At 40.4% G+C, this 27,286-nt stretch overlaps 1 protein-coding gene and 1 pseudogene across 2 annotated transcripts in view; one reads left to right on the forward strand and one right to left on the reverse strand.

Annotated features, from left to right (window-relative positions):
* The window catches only part of KDR (kinase insert domain receptor), a 101,695-nt gene extending 74,561 nt beyond the window's left edge, over positions 1–27,134 (forward strand). The window contains exon 28 of the mRNA XM_082390065.1: positions 24,867–27,134. Within this exon, the coding sequence (XP_082246191.1) occupies positions 24,867–24,972 (106 nt within the window). The 3' untranslated portion in view covers positions 24,973–27,134. The remainder of the gene's footprint in view (positions 1–24,866) is intronic.
* On the reverse strand, positions 5,622–15,766 carry LOC309627889 (mitochondrial-processing peptidase subunit beta pseudogene; annotated as a pseudogene). The gene has a single exon. The product of its transcript is annotated as a mitochondrial-processing peptidase subunit beta pseudogene (transcript).
* Positions 27,135–27,286: the final 152 nt, after the last annotated feature.

Genomic DNA, 27,286 nt, shown 5'->3' on the forward strand with positions numbered 1-27,286 from the left:
CAAGCAGAGAGCAGCATCTTGCCCCTGCTTTTCTACAGGATCCCTCAAGCTCTGAGGGTGTACTCCCTGCAGAATAATTGCTGTCCCTAGGGGTCCTCTGTACCGATGGAGGTTGGAGCCTGGGAAACACTCATGGAAAAAACAATCAAGTGGACAATGCCAAGGATGTAACAGTGACTCAGGTTTTTCTCAGTTCAGTGGTAGCCATTCTCCACATTCAGCCTGAAGGAAAAGAGAGGCTATATGAGGAAGGTGATTTGGAATCCGAAAGCAAAGGATTTGTTATATTTATATACACAAACTTTTTCCCTCCAGTGGTTCACACGGAAATTCAGGAACAACATTGCTCTTCTGAAAGCTATTTCAGGATTCCACACATTTTGTTGACATTTGGATACAAGCTTAAGCAATGGTGTGCCGGTAAGCTGGCTCTCTGGGTGGGGAGTGGGGGACCCTATTGGTGGCACCTGCTGGTTTCCGTGGTGTAAATACTGCCACCTGGGTTGATTACACGCTCCCAACCTGACATCCCTGAGCATGGGGTTGGGAAGAGCCATGAAGAACTGGCTCTCTTGATTTGGTGCAAGCTGGCTCTGGCATCACACTGAGCTCAGGGCTCATGTTTAGTGATAACAGCTATTGGCAAATTCAACCCTTGTTGAAAACAGACATCATCGAGTTCTAGAATTCACTGTCTCTTGCTCTATGGCCTGCATTTTGGTCATTGTTCCTCCTGCTTTTTGAAGCGGCTCAGTGAATCTCACCGCTGTGGACCCCAGACCCTTTGACTTAATGAAGATTGATGTCTTCATTAGATTTTGAAAAGGAATGCTTGGACATTTTATTACCTGGTGGCCGGTGCCTAGTACTCTCTGTTCCATGGCCCATCTCCCCCACCTCCTGTGACACATTCCTGAAAAGGCTCCAGGAAAAAAATGTTACAGCCTTGGCAGATCAGTGTTTTCTGATTGTGCAATATTCTTCCTGAGAAACCCCATTCTCCAAAGGCAGTCATTCTGAAACTGGAGCTAGAAATGGGAGTACAGGCTGGCCACCGGGAGGGTGGCCTAGGAGGCCAAGTGGTAGAGAGCTGGGACAGAATAAATCGATGGGAGATGGCATCCGTGTATATTCTGCCAGTTTTATGGGTTTACAAAACTGTCAAAAATTGCATCAGAAAGGAGAAAGGAATGAAAGAGTATTTACTTTTCCAAATACTCCATTTTCATTTTAATTATTTTTCACCCCTTACAAAGCAATTTCACAAACATTATCTCATTGGCTCCTCATAGCAGGCTGATGAAACATAATAATAATAATGTTGTTAATATAATAAATATAACATACTACATATCATATATTGGTGAAATGTAATATTAATAATAATATGATAAATATGATTATTTCTCCTTTGCAAAGACACTGAGATTCAGAGAAGACAAATGACTTGTTTAGGGTCATACAGATGTTAATGACAGTGGAGGAACTTGAGCCCCACATGTCTGATGCCCGGCTAGAGCTTGCTCTGTACCAGACTGTGTGTATATGTGGTGATCAGAGGTTTCTATCAGCTCTGATTATGTAATCACATGTGCCAGGTGGCATCAGAACGGTCAGAACGTCTAAACAAGTCTGAAGTTGTGCTACTATCCAAGGAGTTTCAACGGCTCCTGGAGGTCAGATGTTTTCCAAGATGTAGTTCAGTAACACCTCACTTATTCAGGGGCTGGCAGGGAAGGAGATAATCTGCAAAAATAAAATGTCCGTGTAATTATTCACATCCCTTAAGCTTCCAAATTTCAAATGAAATCTTTTAAAATTCCGTGGCACATCACTCCGTGTTTTTAAACATAGAATGCAAAACACAACTTGTTTAAGGCATCATTGACTTAGGGCATCATTGTCAATCTCAGTTTTTTAGACTTTAATTTACAACGCTCCAGGGCACTACACTACACGGTTCCACACTGCTCTGCTTTTTGGAGTTCCTGTTTCTTTTTGGCTTCTGTTGGTGCACTTACCTTTAACAGTCTCTGCACCCTCTTCTATCTTGCTGTTTCCAATCTGTTAAGGAGTGAGCAACTGGTCCAGATAGACTTGTTGATGAAGTAGGAGGAGGTAGGTTTTGAATAAAGGTTTGCATAATCCTCCTAGGAGTAAGCACTTTCTATCATCTTTATTTTTAGGGGTATGGTAGGAGCTTTTGTTGTGCTGCTCAGATCCCTTTCCCAGACTAGTTCTCTTGTCACTCAGCTGCCGTGAGTGTTGATGATCAATGGCTTGCAGCTGGACCCTTCCCTGAAGACTCACTCTTGGTCCACAGGGGCTGTTCCACCCAGAAATGCTGGGGAAGTGTCCCCCTACCTCTGGCATGGCTGCAGCCAACTACTAATTCAGGGGTATAAAATCCCAGCCCCTTTGCCTCCAGGTGGGGTAATTCTCTGAGGCCATCCTTGTCCCTTGTCCCGGAACTTCCCACGGGATTGGGCTGAGGCTGGACTGTAGCCGAATCCACATCTCGCTTTGTTTCGTCCATGCCCTGTCTTGCTTCCCTCGCTCTTTTACAAGGTGTCCCTGAGAGCACTTGCATGAGACTCAGCCTCTGATTCCAGAGACTCTAACCTAATGCAGGCTTCCCTTGCTTTCCTGCTTTTCATATTCTCAGCTGTATTCTGGAGACATCTCCCTATCCCTTTCCTCAACTCAACATTAAGAGAGGAGGGTAGCCAAATCATAAAAGAAAGAATGCCTAATGAGAAAAAATTATTTTTGCAAAAAATATATTAGAAATTTTTAAATTCCTCACACTTCGACTTAAAGCCTACCTTATGAGTCACTGTACTAGGGTCCTAGAATACAGATATAAAAGACACAATTTCCCTTCACCTTATTCTTTTGAGAAATTTATGGCCTATGAAGAAACCAACAAGTAAGTAGGGCAATTATCATATGTCATAATAAACGCTGGTATTGAAGTCAGAACTCATTTATTCTTTCAAGAAATATTTCTCAAGCATCTACTATATGCTAAACTTTTGGAGTCCAAGCAACCCGGAACAAAGAACTGTAGAATCCAAAGGCTGGTGAAGAGATGATAGTTTTGACTTTGGAAATGATATTGGAGTTGGTTCCGGTAGAATGAGCAAGAGTTGACTAGGTGAAGGTTAGGGAAAGGGTTTGGATCAAAGGACAATGACCTAAAAGCGTGTGGTGTTGGGGGGCACACTTGGGAGAAGTTTATCATGGCAGGAGATGAGGAGAAGGCAGAGAAGAAGGGAGGGATGGATGTGAAGGGGATGGATTATCTGCCAGGATGAGAAGTTTGGGTCTTACACTGTACGTAATTTGAAGCCAAGAGAGCCTTATGAACCTGGGAATGAGACCAAGACCATTTCAGTAGGAATATGATGGTCAACACTGGGCAGGGAGAGGAGTGGGAGCTCACAGCTCAACAAGCAGATGCCTGCATCAGGCTCTTGTGTGCAGCTACCGACAGCCTTAATGACCTGTGACATCATGGCTTAGCTATGGTGCTGTGGTCCAATCCATGTCTCTTCAAGGAAGAAAATGAAGAATTCCTAAGTTTTTCTCTCTTGAAAATTTGATCTGTAAAGGAACTCAAAATTCTCCTGCTGAGCACTTCTTGTGTTAGAGGTGGTTAGCTGTCTATATTTGACTTGATAGCATCAAGAAATATTCAAGAGAATCTCTGTCCCCAGAACCCATAGCCTGTCATCATTGCCTGAAAGGCTACAGTTGCATGTCCATCCTTATGACTCACCAGTCTCTCACCAGGCTAGGGGAGAAGGTGGGTATTGGCGGGGAGAAGAGGGCAGAGAAGAGAGATTGTGGGCTCTCTGTGGTGCCATGGGGATATGGGGGTAGTGGGGATGGGGAAGGGTGCTGAAAGAAAGGGAAGAGGCAGAAAATCAGAGCTTGAGGGAGGCATAAATATACATTTTCTTTCCAACACTGCAAGAGGCAGGTGCTGGCTGCTCAAATTTACATCAATATCACTTAATGCCAAGTATTTTGATTATTTTTATTAAGGCGAAAATATTTTCAGATTTTCAGACTGAGCAATTCCTGTCTTTGTTTATATTTTCCCTAGTACTAATAACAACAATAACAATAAATAAACGTTGAACAGTTACCATATGCCCGGCATTGGGCTAAGAACTTTGCCTACATTAATCTCATTTAATTCTTCCCCAAACCTATGATAGAGATATTGTTAGTACTGACTTATAATGGAAGAGGAAAGTAAAGTCTAGAGAGCTTATGTGACATGCTCAGAATCACACAGTTTGTGAGTGGCATACCCAGGTCAATCAGCTTCACTCCAAAGTCAATCCTTAAACTCTGGCTTTCCCAGTATGGTTATTTGCCCCTTCCTCCACCATTTCGAATGCTTTTTGTCGTTCAAGACCCATCTCCAGTTTCTTGTGTTCACTTAACTGATATTATTGAGCACTTTCCATGTATATTGCATCCTCGTCCTCCAGGGAGCTTTTCCACACTGATTTCTACCTTCTTTAAACACCTGAGTCTTTAAAGTACGGAGTGAATCTTACTACGAATAGATTTGTATGGTTCTCTAAATGTTTTTAGTGGATTTATTATTTTTTTTCCCTTCAAAGATTTTAATCAATGGCCAGGTCAGGATCAAGTCTTCAAGTTTCCCATCTTCTCAACAGCACCCAATTCAGTGTTGGGTGGATGTGTCAGGAAGGCCCTGACTCTTAGCCCATCCAGGGGCTGTATTTTAAGGAAGAAGAAACGCATGTGTGGATCTGATAAGATCTGAGTGATATGTGGGGAAGATGCCCTACGAGTGACGATCAGCTATGTTTACCATTTAAATCTACAGCGGCAAGCCAAGATAACTGTCGCAGTCTGTGGACAGAAGTTCATGAAGATCACTGCTTGACAGGTCAGGGTAAAGGTCTCTTTCTTTCAAAATATGTGAAGGGGCAGGAAACGTGTGCACCAGGTGTTTTGTGTTCATGGCGGCCTGGGAAAGATAATTCTGTCTGCTCGATAAGAACATTATGCTCTACACACCAGGTTGTTTTTCCAGCAGCTATTTTCTGCCTATAAAAACGAGCATCGCTGGCTCTCAACTTCTTTCCGCAAATCCCCTGGGCTGCAAACAATAACAAAAGGTATCTTATATTTATACAAAGCTGCCCTCAGAAAAGCTCAAGGACCTGAACAAAGCTTGTTTTCATATATAAGAGTTCTTATATAATCCCCAAGGGGAAAGGGGGCAGAGGGTGACAATTGAGTTTGGAACGTGGTCATTCCCAGCTAACAAAACGGAAAAGTGAGGGCCTATTGCAGGACACACTGACGGTCATGACCAGGACAGGAAGTCCGTCTTTCCCACTTCCTGTCCAGGGTTCTGAACACTGGACCACACTGCCTTGTCAGAAATCTGAAAATCTGGAGGAGACGGCTGGAGGGGAATGCGTGGGAGAGAAAGCCCAGCCACACGAGAAGGGATGCTGCAGTCTCACTGCCTTTAGCGACTGTTTTCACAGTCAGGATTCTGCAGCTCCTAGAGTGAGTGCCCTTCTTGTCCTAGGTAGAACTGATCGGGGGGGAGAATTTTCATCACCCTCATTAGGAGTTACAGCTGAATCAGAGTAGATTTCAGAGGTCTGGGTGGTTTGGGGAAGAAGAGCCATCTGAGCAAAGGGCATTCTGTAAATATTTGTTACACACTTGGATACAAAGATAAGTAAGGCATAAGCTCTGGATTCAGTCCGAGCATCATGTAACAGGGGAGACAAACACAGGATGAGAGGATCTGTGAGTGCTAGATGAATACAAGAAAAGAAAGGCAGTTACTTTTTTTTCAAATTCATTCTTATTGGAATATGGTTGCTTTACAATGTTGTGTTAGCCTCCACTGCACAACAAAATGAATCAGCCATACACATACAGATATCCCGTCCCTTTTGGACTTCCCTCCCATTTAGGTTACCACAGTGCATTAGGTAGAGTTCCCTGTGCTATACAGTATGTTCCCATCAGTTGTCTATTTTATACATAGTATCAATGTATATGTGTCAATCCCAGTCTCCCAATTCCTCCCAACCCACCCCTTTCCCCCTTGGTATCCATACAAAAAGCAGTTAATTTTTGATTGTGAATTTGAGTCAGGACTCCATGGGCCTGGGAGGGGGTCATTTTTTTTTTTTAACATCTTTATTGGAGTATAATTGCTTTACAATGGTGTGTTAGTCTCTGCTGTATCACAAAGTGAATCAGCTATACGTATACATGTATCCCCATATCCCCTCCCTCTTGCGTCTCCCACCCTCCCTATCCCACCCCTCTAGGTGGTCACAGAGCACCGAGCTGATCTCCCTGTGCCATGCGGCTGCTTCCCACTAGCTATCTAGTTTACATGTGGTAGTTTTGGCTGAGGCTTGAAGGATAAGCAGGAAGGGTTTTAAGGGATACCGTCTACGCTGCATTGAGGCAGTAGCTCTCTAGTAAAATCACCTGGGGAAGCTTTTTAGGCAACCCTCATCCCTAAATCATTGGATTTAATTATTGGTTCCAAGTGTCACCTGGGCGTAAGTATTATTGAAGAGCTCCCAGGTAATTTTACTGAGCAAACAAGAGAGACAACCACAGAAGGAGCATGGGCTTTGGAATTAGACGGCCTTGTTCTAACGCCCTGTGCCATTCGACTAGGCCTATTGTGGAGGCTGTGTCCGTGTCCCACAGCTGCTCTGTTTCCTCCTATTTCTACCGGTGCCTGGGAAGAAACCCTGCCATGGGAGAGTCCCTCCCCTTTGACAAACTTTCCTTGACTGAAAAAGCCTGGACTGGGAATCAGGAAATCTGGATTCTATCCCAGCTCTGCCACTGAGGTGCTACACGCGTGTGCTGGGTCACATAAGGAGATAAAGCAAAGACACTTAGGATTAATATTTGCAAGACATCGCACTAGGTACTCAATGCATTTCCAGGCCTCAACGTCCCCATCGGTTGAGGTTTTTAGATCAGGATTTGTAGGCCATAAAGTCTATTTAATAGGCCATGACCAGAATTATCTTTAAAGAATGATGTAAAACATAATAGAAAAGTGGAGTACACTGCATAGAATAGGGCAAGTATTGTGAAGTAAAATTTTGTTTCAGTTATCACTACATGCATTTACTGGGTCATAATGTAAAATAAATGTCATGTTATAGGTTTAAGTTAAAAACTTTAAGAGTACTCACTGGCAGTACATATACTAAAATTGGAAAGATACAGAGAAGATTAACATGGCGCCTGTGCAAACACATGAAGCATTCCATATTTTTTTTAATATTACATTTTTTTTTTTACCACAACTTTAAAAAAAGAGTTTGAGAAACATGGGATTAGATGCTCTCTGTGGACCCCTCCCTTCTGCTTTATATCCCTTGACTACTCCAGCCTACCGTGAACTCACCTTTCTGTAACCTCCTTTTAGTTAGTACCATGTAATTCTAGCCTATCATTTATTTCTTTTAAGAGGGAGGCAGGACAGTGTAGTGGTTAAAAGCACCTTATTGAGTTAGATAAATCTATGTTTGAATCGAATTTCTTCACTTATTTGTTGAATGACCTAGAAAATATACCCAACCTCTACTAGCCTTGGGTTTCTTATGTGGGTGAGCACATCTAGGACACACAATGTTTCTAAGATTAAATATGATGCTGAAAGTCAAACTCTTAGCATGAATCACCTCATTCACAGAAAGTGCCTGGTGTAAAACAGCAATTATTATCTGACTTCCCGTCCACCCAGATTTTAAGGCACAGTCTGCAATTTAGTGCCTGGCATATACAAAGTCATAAATACCTTATGCATAGAAAACCAAGGATTCCAGCCTCAAGCAGCCCCTCAAGCTGGAGAGCAGCCATTCTCTGTCGGCATGCCCCATGGCCATCCAGGTCTCAGGAGGAGAGGCAGGGCACTCTGTCCTCTACGCATGCATCCCCTTCGCTTTTCCTCTGACGTGATTGGTCGAACCTGGGAAGGCAAGGCAGAAGGCAGATCCGGGCTACAGTTTGCTTCAGGGATCAAAACATCCATGACATTTCAGTGCCATCCAAACCAAGACAGATGGAAACTCAATATCAGCTGTTTCACAAGCATCTACCTGAGATGGTTTCAGATAGAAGCACAGGACAAAGAAATGAGAAAGAGCTGGTGGCCAGAATACTGAGAAAATGGGGGTAAGATTCAGACATTACACCAGGAAAAAGTGACCATGATCCAACAGTCAACAAATAAGCAACTCACTAGGTCTTAATTGCCTCACAAATACTCTGGGAACCAAAGCATTGTCTTGTAAATGATTCATTTCAGGAAGTACCCACTAATCAATTACTAGGGCTTCTGTGTAACAGTTTCCCCAGATTTGTAGGGGGTGATCATGTGAACTGGATCATTGATTTTAGAATGAGATAAGCAGCAATACTGGTAACCTAATCTACCTACTCCAAGTAGCTACAAAGAAATTAGCTGCCCTTAGTGGAAGCCAGCCCATTAGGAAGAGTGAAAAGAAACCCATTCATCATGAGAGAACCTCACACCAACCAAGTCTCCCTGGAGCGTTCAGCTAAGCTGAGAAGGTGTTGATGGAGAAGGGGATAATGATCCATAAATAGATGTATGGGAAAGGAGGGGAGAGGGGAGGGAAGCCTCATGAGATTGCACAGGGAAAAAAATGGGCCTTAAAATGATAAAAATTATAGAAGTACAATATTACCAGGACTACCCAAATAGTATTATAAAGAATAGGACTGTTGAAAGTAGCCCTTGATGCTACTTTTTTTTTTTTTTTTTTTGGAAGAAAACTTGCTTTGAAATTGTATGGTGAAAAAGAAAAGAAAATGTATGTGAATAATGTAGCCCCACCTAAAAATATGTTGCTAACACAATGGTTTTTCAGGAAAGAAAAAGCAATGATGCCTGGAAATAGCTGCATCTAATCAGCCCCCATCCCAAGCAATCAACTGAAGTCCAGGAAATTCCATATGTAACCAGAAGAATAGACATCCTGGAGCATTTTGCCACAGTTAAGATTAGCGGAAACAGACCCCCATCAGCTCTAGTAACAAAGAAGAATTAAAGGTGAAGAAACTGCTGTGGGTCCCTGTGCCTCCCTTCTGGGAAGGTGGTGGCCGGTGCCGAGGGGGCGGAGAAGGATGGGAATTTGGACAGAGGCAGTGGCCCTGGCTGTCCCGACAGCCTATTGTTCTGAAACCACCCCTTCAGCGCAGCTCAGAGCAGTGTTTTTCTCCAGGGAAAATAATTAAAGAACAGTGCCTGGAGCTCAGCTTATCCTCCTGTCTTATCCTCACAATCATTAAAAATGTTTGTTAACATAGCAATGGTTTATGATTAGCACTTTTGGGGTCTTAAGAAATCCTTCTCTATCCAAAGGTCATAAAGATGTTCTCCTGTACTTTCTTCTAAAAGATTTTAAAATTTCCCTTTCACAATGAATTCCTCCTTCTCTATGGACTTGAAAGACACCAAAAGCACAAACCGAAAAGGGAAAAATGAATACATTTCACTTCATTAAAATTAATAACTTCTGCTTGCCGAAAATATCATAAAGATAAGCCACAAACTCAGAGAAAATCTTGATACCACATCTGACAAAGGACTAGGATGAAGAATATACAAAGAATGGCTGCAGCCCAGTGAAAAAATATCCAAAAAACATGATAAGGTAATTCACAAAAAGAAATATAGATGACTATTCAAGATATTAAAAGATTCTTTTTCTTTTTTTTTGACGTGTCGCATGGCTTGTGGGATCTTAATTCCCCCGACCAGTGTTTAAAGCCTCAGCTTTGAAAGCATGGAGTCCCAACCACTGGACTTCCAGGGAATTCCCAAAAGATTCTTAACTCTCTTAATAATCAGGGAAATGCAAATTAAAATCATCACAATGAGATATCATTTTACATCTACTAGATGAAAAAAAAATGATGAAGTCTGATATTACTGTGTTGGTGAGGATGTGGAAAAGCCGAATCTTATATACTGCTGTTGGGCTGTAAAATAGTACAATTTCTTTGGAAAACAACTTGGCACTATCTAAAACAAGTAAAGACCACATTTCTATGACCCAGCAATTCCACTTCAAGTGGAAGTGTGGAAACTCTTGCGTATGTGCTCTAGGAGACATGTATAAGACTGTTAATAGAAGCACAACCCATATTAGCAAAAACACATATGCTAAATGCAAACACAGCTGAGCACCATCGTTTGGGGATGCCTACATTGTAGTCTACTATTTTTAGAAAGCAAAAGATGATAACACAAAATTCAGGAAAGTGGTTATGTTTGAGGTGAAGGCAGGAGGGTGGGAAAAGGGGAGGAAGGCACAGCCAGTTATAATCATATTTTTAATGTGGGGAATCTTCTGTTGGCCAGTGACTTTACGTATATTACACATATTCCATGGTAGGCACAGAATATTTCATAATACATTTCTTTTAATTTGTTAAGAAAAGAAAGGGGTGAACAAAGGACAGAAATCTCTAATGGCTCATTGTCAAGGAAAACATGAGATCTTGGTAACATCAGTCTCACCAAAATAAGAGGGGAACGGTACTCAAGAAGTGATGGATTGCTCTCTGTCGGGGAGGGTCTGCATAATTTGTGTGTCTGTGGAGGTCCTCCCAGAACATGGGCAGCTGGCCTAGTGACCAGGACCGGTGCCCAGGGTTACACCCTATTACTCAGGTTGGCAAGTGGCCTGGTGGGCAAGTGGTGATCAGCTATGGAAAAGGTATGCCACTTAGCACATGAATGTTGTATGTGGCAAGATCTATTTTAGATGATTTTCCCTGCAGAAAACTGAGGGCTGTTCTGGGGCAAGGCCGTTTGGTCTAATATTGGGGATACCCTACTTTCTACCTTGACTGCATGAATTTGACATTGAACCACAGCTGTTTTTCCAACAGTTGGCAGTTTGAATTGTTATTTGAAAGACTCAGTACTCGGGTCTTGGCAGTGTAAGGACTTTGTAACCGTAGCACTCTTCATACAGCTACAACCCTTTTTTTGGTTGTTATTTCTATCTTTAATATATTTGAGTCTTACCTATTCTCCCAAAAGGATTATAAAGTTATCCAGGTGGCAGGATTTCCTAAAGCCCTGTTTTGTCCATCCTTGCTGCCAAAAACTTGGCAAAATAAGGGCTTAATAGGTTTTTTAGTTTGAAAAAATTATAAAGTCACAGGAAGTTTCAAAAATAATAGAGAGGTCCCATATACTCTTCATTCAGTTTCCCCCAGTGATTATACCTTACATAACTATGGAACAATGTCAAAACTAGGAAACTGATATTGGTACAATGTGTGCCCTCCATGTTGCTGCAAATGGCAAAATTTGTCTTTTTTTATAGCTGAGTAGTATTCCATAGTGTGTGTGTGTGTGTGTGTGTGAACTTTATCCATTCATCTGTTGATGGACACTTAAGTTGCTTCCATATCTTGGCAAGTGTAAATAATGCTGCTATGAATATTGGGGTGCATGTATCTTTTTGAATTATTGTTTTTGTTTTTTTCAGATATATACCCAGGAGTCGAATTGCTGGGTCATATGATAATATCATTCTACGTTGGTGATTATTTCCTCTCTGCTTTAAAAAAAAAATTCCATTACATTTTTTTACATGTAGCTGGCCAGTTTTCCCAGCATCATTTGTTGAAGAGACTGTCTTTCCACCATTGTGTAGTCTTGCCTCCTTTGTCATAGATTAATTGACCATAGGTGCATGGGTTTATTTCTGGGTTTTCTATCCTGTTCCACTAATCTGTATTTCTATTTTTGTGCCAGTAACATAATTTTTTCATGACTATAGCTTTGTCATATAGTCTGAAGTCAGGGAGCTTGATTCCTCCAGCTCCATTTTTCTTTCTCAATATTGCTTTGGCTATTTGGGGTCTTTTGTGTCTCCATACAAATTTTAAGATTTTTTGTTCTAGTTCTGTGAAAATGCCATTGGTAATTTAATAGGGATTGCATTGAATCTGTAGATTGCCTTGTGTAGCACAGTCATTTTGACAATACTGATTTTTTCAATCCACAAACATGATATATCTTTCCACCTGTTTGCAGCTTATTTGATTTCTTTCATCAGTGTCTTACAGTTTTTGGAGTATAGGTCTTTTGTCTCATTAGGTAGGTTTATTCCTAGGTATTTTATTCTTTTTGATGTAATGGTAAATGGGATTGTTTCTTGAATTTCTCTTTCTGATCTTTCAGTATGGAGGTTCCTTAAAAAACTAAAAATAGAACTACCACATGACACTGCAATCCCACTCCTGGGCATATATCTGGAGAAAAACATAGTCCAAAAGGATACATGTACCCCAATGTTCATTGCAGCACTGTTTACAATAGCCAAGACATGGAAGCAACCTAAATGTCCATTGACAGAGGAATGGATAAGGAAGATGTGGTACATATATACAATGGAATATTACTCAGCCATTAAAAAGAATGAAATATGCCATTTGCAGCAACATGGATGGACCTAGAGATTGTCATACTGAGTGAAGTAAGTCATACAGAGAAAGAGAAATATCACATGATATCCCTTACATGTGGAATCTAAAAAGAAATGATATAAATGAACTTATTTACAAAACAGAGACAGACTCACAGACTTAGAGAACAAACTTATAGTTACTGGGGGGCGGGGGGGAAGGATGAGGGGAAGAGATAGTTAGGGATTATGGGATCAACATGTACACACTGCTATATTTAAAATGGATAACCAACAAGGACCTACTGTATAGTACAGGGAACTCTGCTCAATGTTATGTGGCAGCCTGGATGGGAAGGGAGTCTGGTGGAGAATGGATACATGTATATGTATGGCTGAGTCACTTTGCTGTGCACCTGAAACTATCACAACATTGTTAATCGGCTATACTCCAATATAAAATTAAAAGCTTTTTAAAAAAAGTAAAAAAAAAAAAAAAATCCATTATATTCTGATTTTCATAGTGCCTACTGGGAAATCAGATGTAAACCTAATTTGTTCCTTTGTCAGTAATCTGTGTTTTTCTCTGGTTGTCTTTAAGATTGTCTTTCTTTTTCTTTTATTCTCTTTCCTTCCTTTTCTCCTTCCTTCTCTCCCTCCCCCCTTCTTTCTTCCTTTCCTTCTTTTGGTATTCTGCTGTATCATTACAATATATCTATCTAACCTTGTATTTCTTTTTATTTATTCTGCTAGAGATTCATTGGGTTTCCTAAATCTGAAGATTTCTGTTTCTGTAAATTCATGAAAATTCTTAGTCAACATCTCTTTGAATATTGCCTTATTCTACAGTTTTTCTATTATCTCTTGTACTCTGATTAGGTATATGTTAGATATCTTAACTATAGTCCCTATATCTTCTTTTCCAAATATATTTAATTCCAAATATTTGTTCATTTCTTAAAAAGAATTCATAGCTTAAAACTTGCAGATCACTATTAGTTTTATTAATAAGTATTTCTAAATATTTTGACTAAGAGCATTTTAATCACAAAACCAGCATATGTTATTGCAAGTCCAGTTAAAATCTTGCTCAACAGAACCAACAGCAGCAATAGCTAGACCCTTATCATAAACATATTTGGCGCACACTTTTTGAACTGTCTCAGCATCTAGAGCATCAATTCCTGCTTCCAAGTCAGGGATGGGAATTCTTCTATTATAGCATAACATTTGCCTACCAATATCTTCACCATGGAGTTGAACCGCAGAGTTGCAAAAACATGTTTTGTTTCTAGAAGAATTTTTGTGCTACTTTACTTTCAGTGACACTTATACAGAGTCACATGTATTCTTTTTGGACAACATGTAGCATGCCTGCAACAATGTCTGGTTTACAACTCATATAGAGTCCCCACAATCCTGTATCTGTGTAGCAAGTGTTGAAAGATCGGAAGCTATGGCAGAGGTTGCCACATCAGATGAGACAGGCTGGCTTACTAGTTAAATTCATTCCTCCTCTGAAATGGCAATCCTAGTTGCCAGTCAGTGTGTTTGCAACTATGAGAGAGATTGTATCAGGATGTTCCCAACCAACAGCTGCAACAGCTCTTGCAAGGTATGTCAAAGGCATCTTGTCATCCCTCAAATAAATCTCACTTTCTGTGAATTTGCAGGGAGCCAGAGTTGTTCTTTTTCCTTTGTGTGTGGAAAAAAAGTCATCAAAAGGAAACTTTGTTAACTTAAGCTGTTCATTATAGGAGACTCCTCCAGCCATAGCAAGGACTACTCTTGGCCTCTTATAATGTGTGGTTATATAGTCCACTAAGTCTTTATGACTTATAGATTTGATATTTTCAGTTGGTCCCCACATTGTCAATCCAAGTGCAGTATTTGATAAGCTATAGCATGAAGATAATAAAAAGACAACTTCTTGTAAATTAGCTTTGATTTCGTGTATCTCTCTAAGGATTATTCTATACTTGTGTTCAGTCTCTGCTTCTCCCAATGTACTGTTTTGTGTTATATCAGCAAGAGTGCGTACGGCTCTTGGCAAATCTTTAGAGAATTCTTTGGCATAATACATGATCTGCTTTCTGGAGGTATAGGTGTTGAAATGAGCACCCATGTTTTCATTTTCAAGTTCCAGATCTAATTTGAATCTCTTTTTGGTAACACTGAAGTTCATATGTTCCAGAGAATGAGCTGTTCCATTATTCTTATTTTCATGTCAAATTCCAAGATCAATCCAGAGACTCACTGTACATATTGACAATCCAGAGTTTACAGAGGCCACTCTGAGTTCATTTTCCAAACATGTTACTCATGTTTCAAGAACATTCAGAGCAACTTGTATAGTGGCTTGTGCATTTCTCAATCTGTTGTCTCCAAATTATAATGACAACCCAGTGGCCCCTCTGATCAGGAACCTCTCAGTGAAACCCCAGAGCCACTGCCATACCATGGGCAACAGCATGGCTTGGACCTCCACTGCTACCATCTCTTCTCAATGTCTTTTAACTTCTGTTTTATTTTTTCAATATCTTTTTCCCTCTGCTGAATATTGAGTAATGCTTCAGTTCTGTCTTCCAGTTCATTAATATTCTCTTCCATTGTATCTAATGCTGTACCTATACACTTAGTTTCTAGTTTCATTTATTATGTGAGTTTTTTTTTTTTCACCTGGAAGTTCTCTTTGGTTCTTTTTTAAAATCCACCTGACCATATTTCAAAGTATCTAGTACCTTGTTATACTTCAAATAATCTCTTTCTTTTATTGAGTATCAAACCTACTTATTTTATATTTCTTAATTGATAATTCCAATATCATCCATTTTTGTGGCTATAATCCTATTTGTTATTTCTACTTATTCTCCCTCAAATGACTTGTTTCCTCTTGTGTTTTATAATTTTTATATTTCAGTGAGTTTATAATTACCTGAGGGAATTATTTGAGGCCTTGATTTAAGGAATATTTATCCAGGAAGTCATTATGAATCTTGAATCACTTTAAATTAAATTCCAAAGTTGAGTATTTGGGGACCACTTAGGTAGTGTGAATTCTAGATTTTGGCTGTAAACCCTCATGAGGATCACTTGTAAATAGCAATTTTCAAGATAGACTCTACCCAGAGTCAATGTTGAGATAAGAAAGTTTCTTTACTATTTTCCTTTGTGGGATAGATTTTCTTCTTTTGGTTTACCTTTGCATTAAAAATGTCAACTTCTGTGTCCTGAACTATTTAGGAATCTTTTTATGTCTTCATCTGGTTTAAGTCCTAGGCATTGTATTCCCCAACCCTGCTTGAGGCCCATTAAAATAAAGACTCTAGGCCACCAGTGATAAGTTAATGACCACAGGGCCCCATTGCTTCAGGGTGGTTACCTCTGAAGATTTGTGCTTTCTTGTATTTTTAGCCTCTGATGATTTCCTTCATTTTCCTGACAGCTCAGGTAAGCATTTTAACATCTTTTATCTACACATTTTTAGGTGTTGTAAACCGAGGAGGTTCCTCATGGTATTTATTCTGTAATATTGTGAGAAGTGGAAGTTTGGGCACTATTCTTAAATACTCTAATTTACAAGCTCTATTGTAAGATAAGCTGAATTGAGGAACAGATATAGTCCTCATCACTCCCCCTCACCCACCGCCAGATAAAAATCCTCTGAACCCCTCAGACTCAAACACTTGAGCTATTAGGGCCAAGTTACCATTTTACCCCCATTATAGTATGGCTGCTGCCCCAGTGAAACACTGGCTAACTTCTTCCAGTAGAAGACAAACTGAACATAAAGTGAGAAGGGACAGTGTCTGGTTCCTGGATAGATACCCAGCATGATGTACTTATTTTGAGCTTCACAACAACCTAATGAAATGAGTAACGTTGCTTTCATTTTATAAGTAAGAACACTGAACCTCAGTGATATTAAGTAATTCATCTGAAGGCTACAGAAGGAGCCAAAATGTTCTGAAAGATCACCCAGGCACATCCTCCTAAAGCAGGCCTTCAGAGGACCTCTGGGTTAACCATTTACTTACTCATCCAACCATTTGTGAATCCATTCAAGAAACCTTTCTTGATAACTTACCATGTGTATGACACTGTGCTAGACACTGACCTACAAAAATGAATAAGACAAAGAGCTTACATTCTCATATGGGAAGACACAGAAACAATTATATTATAGTGCAGTAAGTTAAATGATAGGAGTTATGAGAACATTGGTAAGGGCATCACCCCTGAAACCAGCTCATGTATAGTTTGGGGATGGAAAAAGGGAAGGTGGTTGCTGATTAAAATGAGTAGTGAAGTAGAGGTAGGCACATCAATAACAAGTGAAGGAGCAGTCTTTCTTCTTTCAGGAGCTGACTGTTCTTTTTTCTAAAAAGAGGGACATTAGAACTCAAAATGATTGTCTTGAAGAAGGATTTATTCTTTCCAGTTACCAAGAGCAAAAACTGTTGCAGTACAGGATCAGCTTACTTGCTGGTTGGGACAGATCAGTGATGGCTTGGTTATCCAGCTTGTGGTCTTTTCTAAAATTGAAACATCACACAGGGAAAGACTTGTCTGGTACAATTACTTATAATTGCACTTTCCTCTCGATTACACAGGTCCTTATATCAGGAGCTCTAATCCAATTTTCTCAGACCCCATCTCCCTACTGGCCAACAAAGGTTCCATGCTGGGTCTTGCAAAATTAAGCTATAAGCTTTTCTTCCACCAAAGATTCGAATCTAAGCACAGACGTCAGAGTTAATCCCATTACCCCCTAGAAAAGTAGATTTGTCTTGCTGCCTTTTTTTAATGGTGAGGAATTTTCTTCTACTCAGCAACTTTCTTCACTTTGTTGGTTACACCTAATTGGGTTTACCTTTGTCTGAACCAACATGATGCACAGACCTTTCTGTGTTCTGTGTTTATTTCTAGGGCTTAAAATGTGGGTCATAGACACCGCTAGAGACTAACTATCCACTGGGAATCCTTATCCCACTCTACCTGTTTGTTCTGAAAACAAAACTGTTATCAGTGACTCTGGAAAACTGAACCTGGAGCTTTGAGGATGTTGTAGTGGTTACTTGATATTACAGCTAAACTGAGTATGCACAGTGGTGTTAATTGGGGTCATCTTCCAACATGCTTTTGAGGTCTGTGATTGCTACCCCTATAACCAAAGTCTCTTAAAGGCTGCATACTTATCAGTAGTTCAAACTGACCCTTGGTCTTTTAGATGAGTCACTTACCATCATACTTGGACATTTAATTCGTTATTGGGGTCTTTCCTAACTAAGCTTTTGTTGAGTGATCTATAGTGAGTCCCCTATATCCATAATTCTTGGCAGTACAGTTTGGACAGGACAGAAAGACTTGTTTCAAATCCTGACTATAACACTTTTTAAAAGGGGGACCTTGGGCAAGTTACTCCATTAGTTTCTTCATCTGCAAAATTGGGACAATAATGTTCATCTCAAAGATTTGTTGTGAGGACTAAGTGAAATAATGTATGTAAGACATTTAGCATAGGACATGACTTAGAGTAAGCACTCAGTTCGTAGTAGTTGTTGTTTTGATTTCCTTACTAATAAGGGCATCGTGTTCACAGTTCTACCAAGAATGGGTTGCCGACTTACTGCCAAGAAGAGGGAGACTACAGATTTACATTCAAGATTGTATGAAGAGCAAGAACGACCAGTCAAATTGGAGATTGGTAGACAGATTTTGTACACTCATCTCTGCCCAGTCTTCGGCAAACATTTTACAATATTGCAAGAAATGTGAAACAGAGGGGAGGACTGGAAGAAAGTGAGGTAGATTGAAATTATGCAATTGTTATGCATCCCTGGTCCTCTCTGTTGCCACAGCTCAGGTCCATCATTCCCATTATGTACAGGTCTGTGCTGCCTGCAGCTCCTTGTTGCTTCTCACTCAGGATTCATGAGATCACTTTGTCCTGTGTGCTAAGAATTGGGTCTTAAGGCACCAAGGGGAGCTGTGTTCAGTGTGGTAGTGAAGGAGACGTACCAAAGTGACTGTAAGAAGAGCCCAGCTACAATAATGTGCCGGATGCTTTGCTGGGAGCCTAGGAAACCATGACCATGACCATCTCTGTCCTCAGTTTGTGTACTACAGTCTAGTGGATGAGACAGACAGGCACACAGACAATGCCACTGTAGAGCAGTGAGTGCCATGCAGGTTTCAGTGTAGGGTTCTAGAAACCACAGCTAACTCTCCTGGAGGTCAGAGATAGGGATATATATATACTATATATATACACTCATTTAATATGTATACTATTTGTGTGTGTATACACACACACACACACACACACACACACACTCATTTAATCCTTGAAGAAATCATGTGAAGGAAGTGTGATTATGTCCATTTTTTTTCAAATGAGAACATTGGGAGGCAAAGGTGTAAAGTAATTTGTCCAAGATCACCAGCTAGTGTGTAGCAGAGAATTCAAGGCAGGTCTGACTCAAAAGCCCATGAGTTTCCTTTTGTATTTTATAAAATTTTTTTCTGAATATGAAACGTTTATGTAGAAAAACCCAAATAATACAAAAAACAAAGATTCATCCTCCTATATTCTTACATCTTAACTCACTATTAACATTTTATGGTTTGCACCCTGTCTTTATCTTCTGCAGTTTTAAATACATATTTATAAGATTGGCTCACATATATGCATGTATATATTTTTCCAGCTTAATTGGGGTGTAATTGTTATATAACATTGTATAAGTTTAAGGTGTACAATGTGATGATTTGATACACATATATATTGAAACGATTGAAATGATTACCACAATAAGATTAGTTAACACATCTGTCATCTCACATAATTAACTTTTTCGTGGTAAAAATATTTAAGCTCTACTTTCTTAGGCACTTTCAAGTATACCATATAGTGCTGTTAACTGTAGTCATGCTGTGATTACATCCCCAGAATGTATTCATCCTGTAACTGGAAGTTTGTATCCTTTGACCAGTATTTCCCCATTTCCCCCCCCACCACTGGTAGTCACCATTCTAATCTGTTTGACTTTTTAAATTCCACGTATAAGCGATATCAAACTATACCTGTCTTCCTCTGTCTGACTTATTTCACTTAACATGCATGCTGGGTATGATGATATCCGTCACGGTTTAGATTTTTAATTTTTGGATTCCTACTAAACTGAATATTTTTCAAATGTGTAATGATCCATTATATTTGTTAATTTCCTTATTTTGAGAACAAGTGTTAGGTTGGCAAACTACAGTCCATGGGCCAAATCTGGTCCATCGTCTGTTTTGGTAAATAGAATTTTATCAGGACACAGCCATACCCTTTCATTTATGTATTGCCTGTGGCTGCTTTTGTGTCCTTCTGTAGAGTTGGGTAATTGTGACAGAAACAGTATAATCTGTAACTCCTAAAAAATTTACCATCTGGATCTTTACAAAAAGGTTTGCCACCCTGCTCTAGAGAAGAGACTCCTGCATTGTCACTCTCCTATTCCCTTTATCTTAGATTTTCAATACTTTCCTGTATGTCTTGAGTTGATTTTTTTCATGCTCCTGATCCTCAGTCAGAGAGATGTATCTAGACCAGGTGTTGGTCACTAAGCGGGATGCAGGGATTTCCCTCAATTGTCCTTGCTGGTCACTAGCCTTCTGGTGGAGTCCTTCTCAGGTCTACAGAACAGTGATTGCACATTTAATTCCTAATCCTCAGTATCTAGCTGGTACTCATGTAACCTGGCTCTGGGGTTCTGAGAGAGGATTTTCTATCTCCATCCACAGTTTGTTTCTCTGATACAAATCATTAATAATATCATTGGTATTTCTATTACTTTTGAGAGGCAATACAGTTGCCCCTTGAACAATGCAGGGGTTGGGGTGCCCCCCCCGTTCAGTTGAAAATCCACGTATAACTTTACAGTTGGCCCTCCATAACCACAGATAGTGTAGTACTGTAGCACATACTGACAGAAAAAAATCTGCATATAAGTGGCCCCGTGAAGTTCAAACCCATGTTGTTCAAGGATCAGCTGCATAATATAATTTTTAAAAGCACAGATTCTGGAATCAGATAGTCTGGTTAAAATCTCAGGTCTATCACTTACTAACAATGTGGATTTGGGTAAATTATTTTTTCTTTGTGCCAGTTTCTCAGCGTCTGTGAAAATCATCGGGATTATGCTATTACCTTCCTCACAAGGGTTGTGAAAGAGACAGTTAGTGCTCACTAGGATATCCATGAGCTCCTTGACATTTCCCAGGCATCTTTGCTGTGATTGGGACCATGTGACTAGTTCCAGCCAATGAGCTGGAAGTAGAAATGTCATGTGTCATTGCCAGGCTGGGGCAGGTAGGAGCTGGTTTGCCTTTTGCATCCTCTCTTTCTCTACCAGGGTGCCCTTGGGTGGTATCACAAGACAGAGGGAGCCTGAATCCTTGAGTTACCAGGTGGAGGAGAGTCTCTGCCTACTCAAATCCGACTTTGCAGGAGTAAGAAATAAACTTGTGTTATGCTAACTACGAAGATTTTGGAGTTATTTATTTCATTTTTACCACAGCAGAGTTTATACTATGCTGACTAATACCGGGTTGTTCTAAACACTGATTAAAACATAGAAAGCACTTGGATTAATGCCTAGAATATTAAGTGCTGTAAAAATGTTTCCCTTTTGTCCTCTTCTTAAAAGAACCATAATTCTTAGCAAGGACCATTTTAGTTTCCACTTACATCTTTATCACTCTATTTATTACTCTACTTATGATGAACCAGCCTCATATGGATGCATTTACTACACACACACACACACACACACACACACACACACACACACATCATGTTGTCTTAAGGAAGTTAATAGTCTACAAGTAGGGCTAGAAACTTGGGTGTGGAGTGAAGTAAGAAAGAGTTCTCTCTCCGTCTCAAAAGACAGCCACCATGTATGAAGTTCTGCTTAGACAGACTCTGTGTCTCTGAGCAAGAGAAGGGAATCTATGTATCTTGCTACCATCTCTCAGGTTGCTAGGGCCGCTCTGTTTCATGAGGGAAAGCACAAGCAGACTACCATTTTGTTTTCTCAGTGCACTTCCATTTGCCTTAAGGTTAGTAGAAATTTCTCCCAGATTCTGCAGTAGGCTGTTTTTATCTTTCGGTGTTAATTATTTTCATCTTTTCCTGAGTCTCCATTGGTTCTTTCTCAAACCATCAGTCTTGTTTTTGACCTCCAGTCATGCTTCTTACATTCATTCATGCTTCTTACACAGACTATATTCCGTCTATATATTCTCAATAAAGTTATTTTCATTTCAAAGCTGTTTTCTTTGATGACTCTTTCATTCGTTGGAGGCTGGTACACAGCAGAACAGATATGATTAAGAGAGTGGCTGAAGTTCAGTAGTCTCCATCTCCCACAGTGTTGCTTATTTCAAATAGCAAGCCATCCTTTGTTTCTTCTTTGACATATCAAGTATGCATAATCTAACTTCCTTATTCTTGGAAAACGGAACTCAACTCTTCGTGGTCTACATCCTGAGCCCTGGTATATATTGTCTTTCCATGCTGTTTTGGAGTCATAGGTTAAGGACATGTGTATTAGCCAATTTTGGTGGAAAAATGAGTAGGGGCCAAATCATGAAGGGACTTAAGTGCCAAACTTAGGACTTTGCAGTGTAGGGAATGTGGTAACTTGATACAATCTGCATTTAGGAAAGGCGATCCTGGTAGGAAACATGGAAGGAAGTAAAGAGGATGTAGCCCAAGAGCATTTGGTTTACCCTCTCACCCTTCAGGGAATAGAGAGGAAATATGGACTGTTGTTAGGAAGGTAGAACTGATGGACTTGGTGTCTGGTTGAAAAAGACAGAGGTGCAGTGATGCCAGGTTTCTGACTTGAGTCACTGTGAGTGCTGGTGTCATTTATTCATCAAAATTCAGCCCACAAGAGTAAAAGAAGCTTTTTGGAGAAGAAGGTAATTTCTTTTTTGCATGTGTTGTGTTTGAGATATCTTGGGAACATTCTGCTGAGGTGTCTGAAAGGCATTTGGATATATAGGCCCAGAACTCAGAGAAGGTAACTGGAGTAGAGAGGAGAGAAGCAGCTCAGGTAACCATCACCTTTAGGGAGGTGGCTGAGGGATGTCATTACCTCAGGTAGAGCCCTGAGGGGTGTGACTAGGCAGCAGAGACCTGAGGAAGGGCAGCAGTGTTACTGAAGGATAGCTTTAGTCTGCTGTGCCCACGACACCCTGGGGATTCCCGGAGATTCTAAAGGGGAGAGAATCTTGAGTGGAGAGAAAGTAGGATCCCGATGTTCAGCTGATGGAGACTTTGGAGCCAGCAAAAGCTGACATATTAACATGATCTTATTAGCCCCGACATGCAGAATGGTTTACCCATTCATCCTTCAGGGGTTACTTTATTATTCAGTAACAGAAAGGCCTCGGACTTTCCTCTTAAAAGCATCATCTTGGTCTTTTTCCTCTTTCATCCACACAGAGCCCATTGCCTCATATGAGCCCATTGCCTCAGCGTGTTGTGGAAATAGCAGGGACTCTAAAAACTTTCAATTCTAGATTTAAATTTGGGGTAGAAACTTACTGGCTAGGTAACATTGGTAAAACTGTTCCACTTCACTGAGCCTCTCTTTCCTTTCTTATAACCTCACATATTGTTGGGATTAAATAAGGTAGCATAAAGACATTTGACGCAGCTAGTTTTCCCTATCTTTATTTTAATTGATGAGTAGTACTTTTATGCTTTAATGTCAGCATCTCAGCCAAAGACTTTTTTTTCAGTAAAGAGCACCTTTGTACCAGTACCTTTCATTGAGGTCCAAGAACCTGGCCCTCATTGTACTGAGTGTTGGTTTTAGGCTTGCAAAGGTGTGTCTCTGATAGGCTCTGACTAACTAGATAGGGTCCTCTTTTACTTTGATGAAGTTCCAGAAAGCCATTCTTCAACAAAAACCATTCTCCCACCTTCTTTTTCTGTGACCCTTGGAAACTGCAGTCAAATCGTCTTGTAGTTCAATCTTGTCTGACACAGTTTTGTTTGTCTGAGCCCCATGAATGGAGACTGCCGCTGCTTCTGCTTTTCTGCCTGCCCATGAAGGCCTCATCTGTCTCATTCATCTCCTCGAGGTCTGTGATCTCAAATTCCTATTTTATTTACCCACTGTGGTCATTGATAGAACTTCATAGCCCATCGGTAGTCCTTGGCCTGGGGAATCATGTGGATTCCTCTAATCCTTTGTAAATGGTATAGCCATTTTATTGGAATTTTCAAATTTCCCCCTACTATCTGAAAGTAGAGGTTCCTATGAATCCTTTCCTAAGCTGAAATGGCATAAAGTGCAGAAGCAGTTACCTTGGGATATGTCTTGCTAACAGATGCACAAAATAAATGGAGATGAAGCACAGATGCTCACAGACACAGTTCAAAGCTATGGGGGCTTGATGCTGAGATGCTGAGTGTAGTTCCTGGGGAAGGAGCTGGGTGGTACCACTCTCTCTGCTCAGGCGCACACCGCCTCTATAACGGCTGCTGCAAAACCAACGCTGAACTCTATTCTCACTTTTTGTCTTTTTTTGTAATAGCGAAACCTCTTCGGATTTCTTTTGGTTAGATAAAACAGGTACTAATGTAAGTCTTTCATAAGAGCTAGGTGGAGTAAACTGAACTCTTGAAAAGCAGGGTTATCTGTACCTGATAAAAGGCAGGGCTCTGTCCATCAAAATACTTGTGATTATAGCTTGGTTATGGCCTCAATGGGAAAAGTAGTCTTCCAAAGTTCCTGAGATGAGTTTTAGCGTGTCTTATAATCTTCCATCCAGCTTCTCTGTGCGGCTCCTTCCCTTTGTCATTGTTAGCCTGGGACCAAGGGCACTGAGTACATTGGGGAAAGCTGGCCCACAATCCCTGACCTTGGATTACAGAGAGATCTTCAAGGTGAAGCTTCCGTATTAGAGGATTTGCAAAGCAATATGGAAGGACCATTGTCTCTTGGCCAGTCTTGTTGATTTTTCAGGAAAATGAGCCATTACCACAACCTTTCTCCTCCATACCATTGTTTGCTAACTCTTTGTCCCTTTCAAGAGTAAAATTCTCAGTGTTTTATAGCCTGAAGGGCCCATATCAGGCTGTGGAGTACTGTTTCCTCTCAACTACCTTCAGGAAAACGACCCAAGATACTACCCTCATAAGGCATCTTTTCTTAGAAGTCCTCTTGTTCTAAATTACTTTAAAGTTAGTAACTGGTAGAAGATTATTTTACAACTTCTGTGAACAACATCTTAGCTTACTGAGAGGCTTTTAAACATACTCATGGCTTCCTTTTTTTTTTTTTTTTTAATCTCTAGAGTTGCCCTTCTGTTTTCTGAAGTTACTTTAAGGATCATCTTTCAGAAGGAAAACAACCTGGCATATAAACCACTTCTGAGCCTGTTTATCCAGAGTGGAGGGTGAGGACACTAATAGGCATGAAAAACAATTTCATGGGTGTTAAGCTGTAGCTCCAGGCTTCATCTTCAAGGAATCAGTGTCTCAGGCTGCTGTTGAACAAGAGGATGTTGATGCCAGTGCCTCTGGGGAAGACAAGAGACTAGATTGAATATTGCTGAATTTGTTTTCTGAAGAAATATTTAGAAACATCTACCCTTCACTTTTCATCTTTTCACCTGCACACCTGATTAAACATCTATAAAAGTAACTGCAAAGTCGGATAACCACCACAATGAGGACCAGATGCAGATGTGCCTCCTGGAAAAGGGAGTGGATTGCAGTGGGAGAGTAGCATGTGGGGACGGCTAGGAAAGGGAAGACAAATGGGGCAGCCAGAGATGTGTCTCAGGAGAAGGCTGGGGAGATCATTCTGGAACCTCCCCAGTATCTGGACTAGGCCAGAAAGGTACAGGCTGAGCCAAGAACTCATGAATGCCTCTGGTCAGTGAGTTAATCATTTAATGAATAAGGAAACTATGCACGGGCCTCCAGGTTAAAGGTTAACGGGCAGGGTTTCAAAAACAATTTCATTAAGTAGACACTAATAGATTACAACTTATGTGTTCCCACATTAAAACAAGAAACTGGTTCAAATGAACGAATGCATACTGGATTCAAAATTATTTTAAAAAAAAGTGTGAGTGAGAGGCTGAGGAAAGCTGAAACCTTAAGATAGAAATAAAAGCACCATGTAGTATGGAGCATAGAGTAGCTATTGGGAAGTTAATTGTGTATACATTGATCTTCCTGAAGAGACAGTGGTTCTATAGATAGTGGTCCAGGGAAGGACTTTGTCTTCATCCTTCTGTTCCTCATAGTGGATTAATTCAATAAACAGGAGTTGAATTCAACTCAGTGTCACACTGGCATTATGGTTGTACATTGGGTATGCAGAAAAAAATCAGTGAAATTGTTTATAGTACCAAGAATTCCCTATAATGGATTTAACTCACCTGTACCTTCAAACTGAGAAAGAAAGAAAAAAAGGATACACTCATTATGTAATAAAATTAAGGTATGTGTTTTAAACATCTGGAAAGAAATCCAGCTGTTATGTTTCAACCCCCCGACATCAAATGGACTGAAGATGGATTGTTAAGAACCACTACCACCACCACTACAGTAACAGCAAACACAGAGCAGACACCGTTCCAAGTATTTTACATATTAATGCACTTAATCCTCATAAAACTCTGTAAGCTAGGTACTATTGTGGTCTTCATTTTACAGAGAAAGAAACTGAGACACAGAGAGGTTACAATACTTGCCCAAGGTCATACAACCAGTGAGTAGCAGAAGCTGGGTTTGAATCAATGCACTTAGGCTCTAAACTCTGTGCTGTGGGCCCTCACTTTACTACTCCCCTATGGTACTGTGCAACGAGCTGGAATAATGTTGGAAAAAAATACTATAATAAACTTACTATATAGGGAGCATTTCATTCTACCTGTAGTATTCAGGGAAGACCTTCTAAAGGAGGCATGATGTGGGAGTTCCCTGGTGGGCTGATGGTTAGGATTTGGTGCTTTCACTGCCATGGCCCAGGTTCAATCCCTGGTAACTGAGATCACACCAGCTGCGCAGTGTGGCCAAAAAATAAATAAATAAATAAATAAAGGAGGCATGATGTGAGTTGAAGGACGAGCTGGATTTCAGCGGGTGGGGAAGGAAAGAGGTCATGAAGGATGGGGTAGGTGTGCATAGATGGGTAGAGGAGATGAAGAAAGGCGTTTCAGATGACAGAAGGGAATGAGAAAGAATACGGAGGAAGATAAGTTCAAGGCAATTTGGGGAAATAGTGGATAGACCAGTTTGGCAGGAGATAACTTGGAAAGGTACAGATGATGGCAGGATGAACTTGATCCCTGAAGGCAATGGGAAGCTATTGAAAACTTTTGGGCTAGTAAACAACATGAGTAGAAAATCTTCCTGGCTTCCTCCAGACCAAAACTGGACCTCAAGACTTGGAAACCCATCCTGCCCAATGATTGAATTTAGTTAGAAGTTAAGCCCAAATACAGAACATGGGTTTCAAGGGTCTCAGATCTCAGTTGTACAATTAGGCTACTTTGTTTACTTTCCTTTTTCATGTAAAAACACTATTGTAGAATGAACTTATTTACAAAACAGAAATAGGTCACAGATGTAGAAAATGAACTTACGGTTACCAGGGGGCAAAGTGGCGGGGGGGGGGAGGGGTGGATAAATTGGGAGATTGGGATTGACGTATACACACTACTATATATAAAATAGATGACTAATAAGGACCTACTGTATA

Source organism: Balaenoptera borealis (assembly GCF_965194805.1).
Source record: "Balaenoptera borealis genome assembly, chromosome: 4".
NCBI lineage: Eukaryota > Metazoa > Chordata > Mammalia > Artiodactyla > Balaenopteridae > Balaenoptera > Balaenoptera borealis.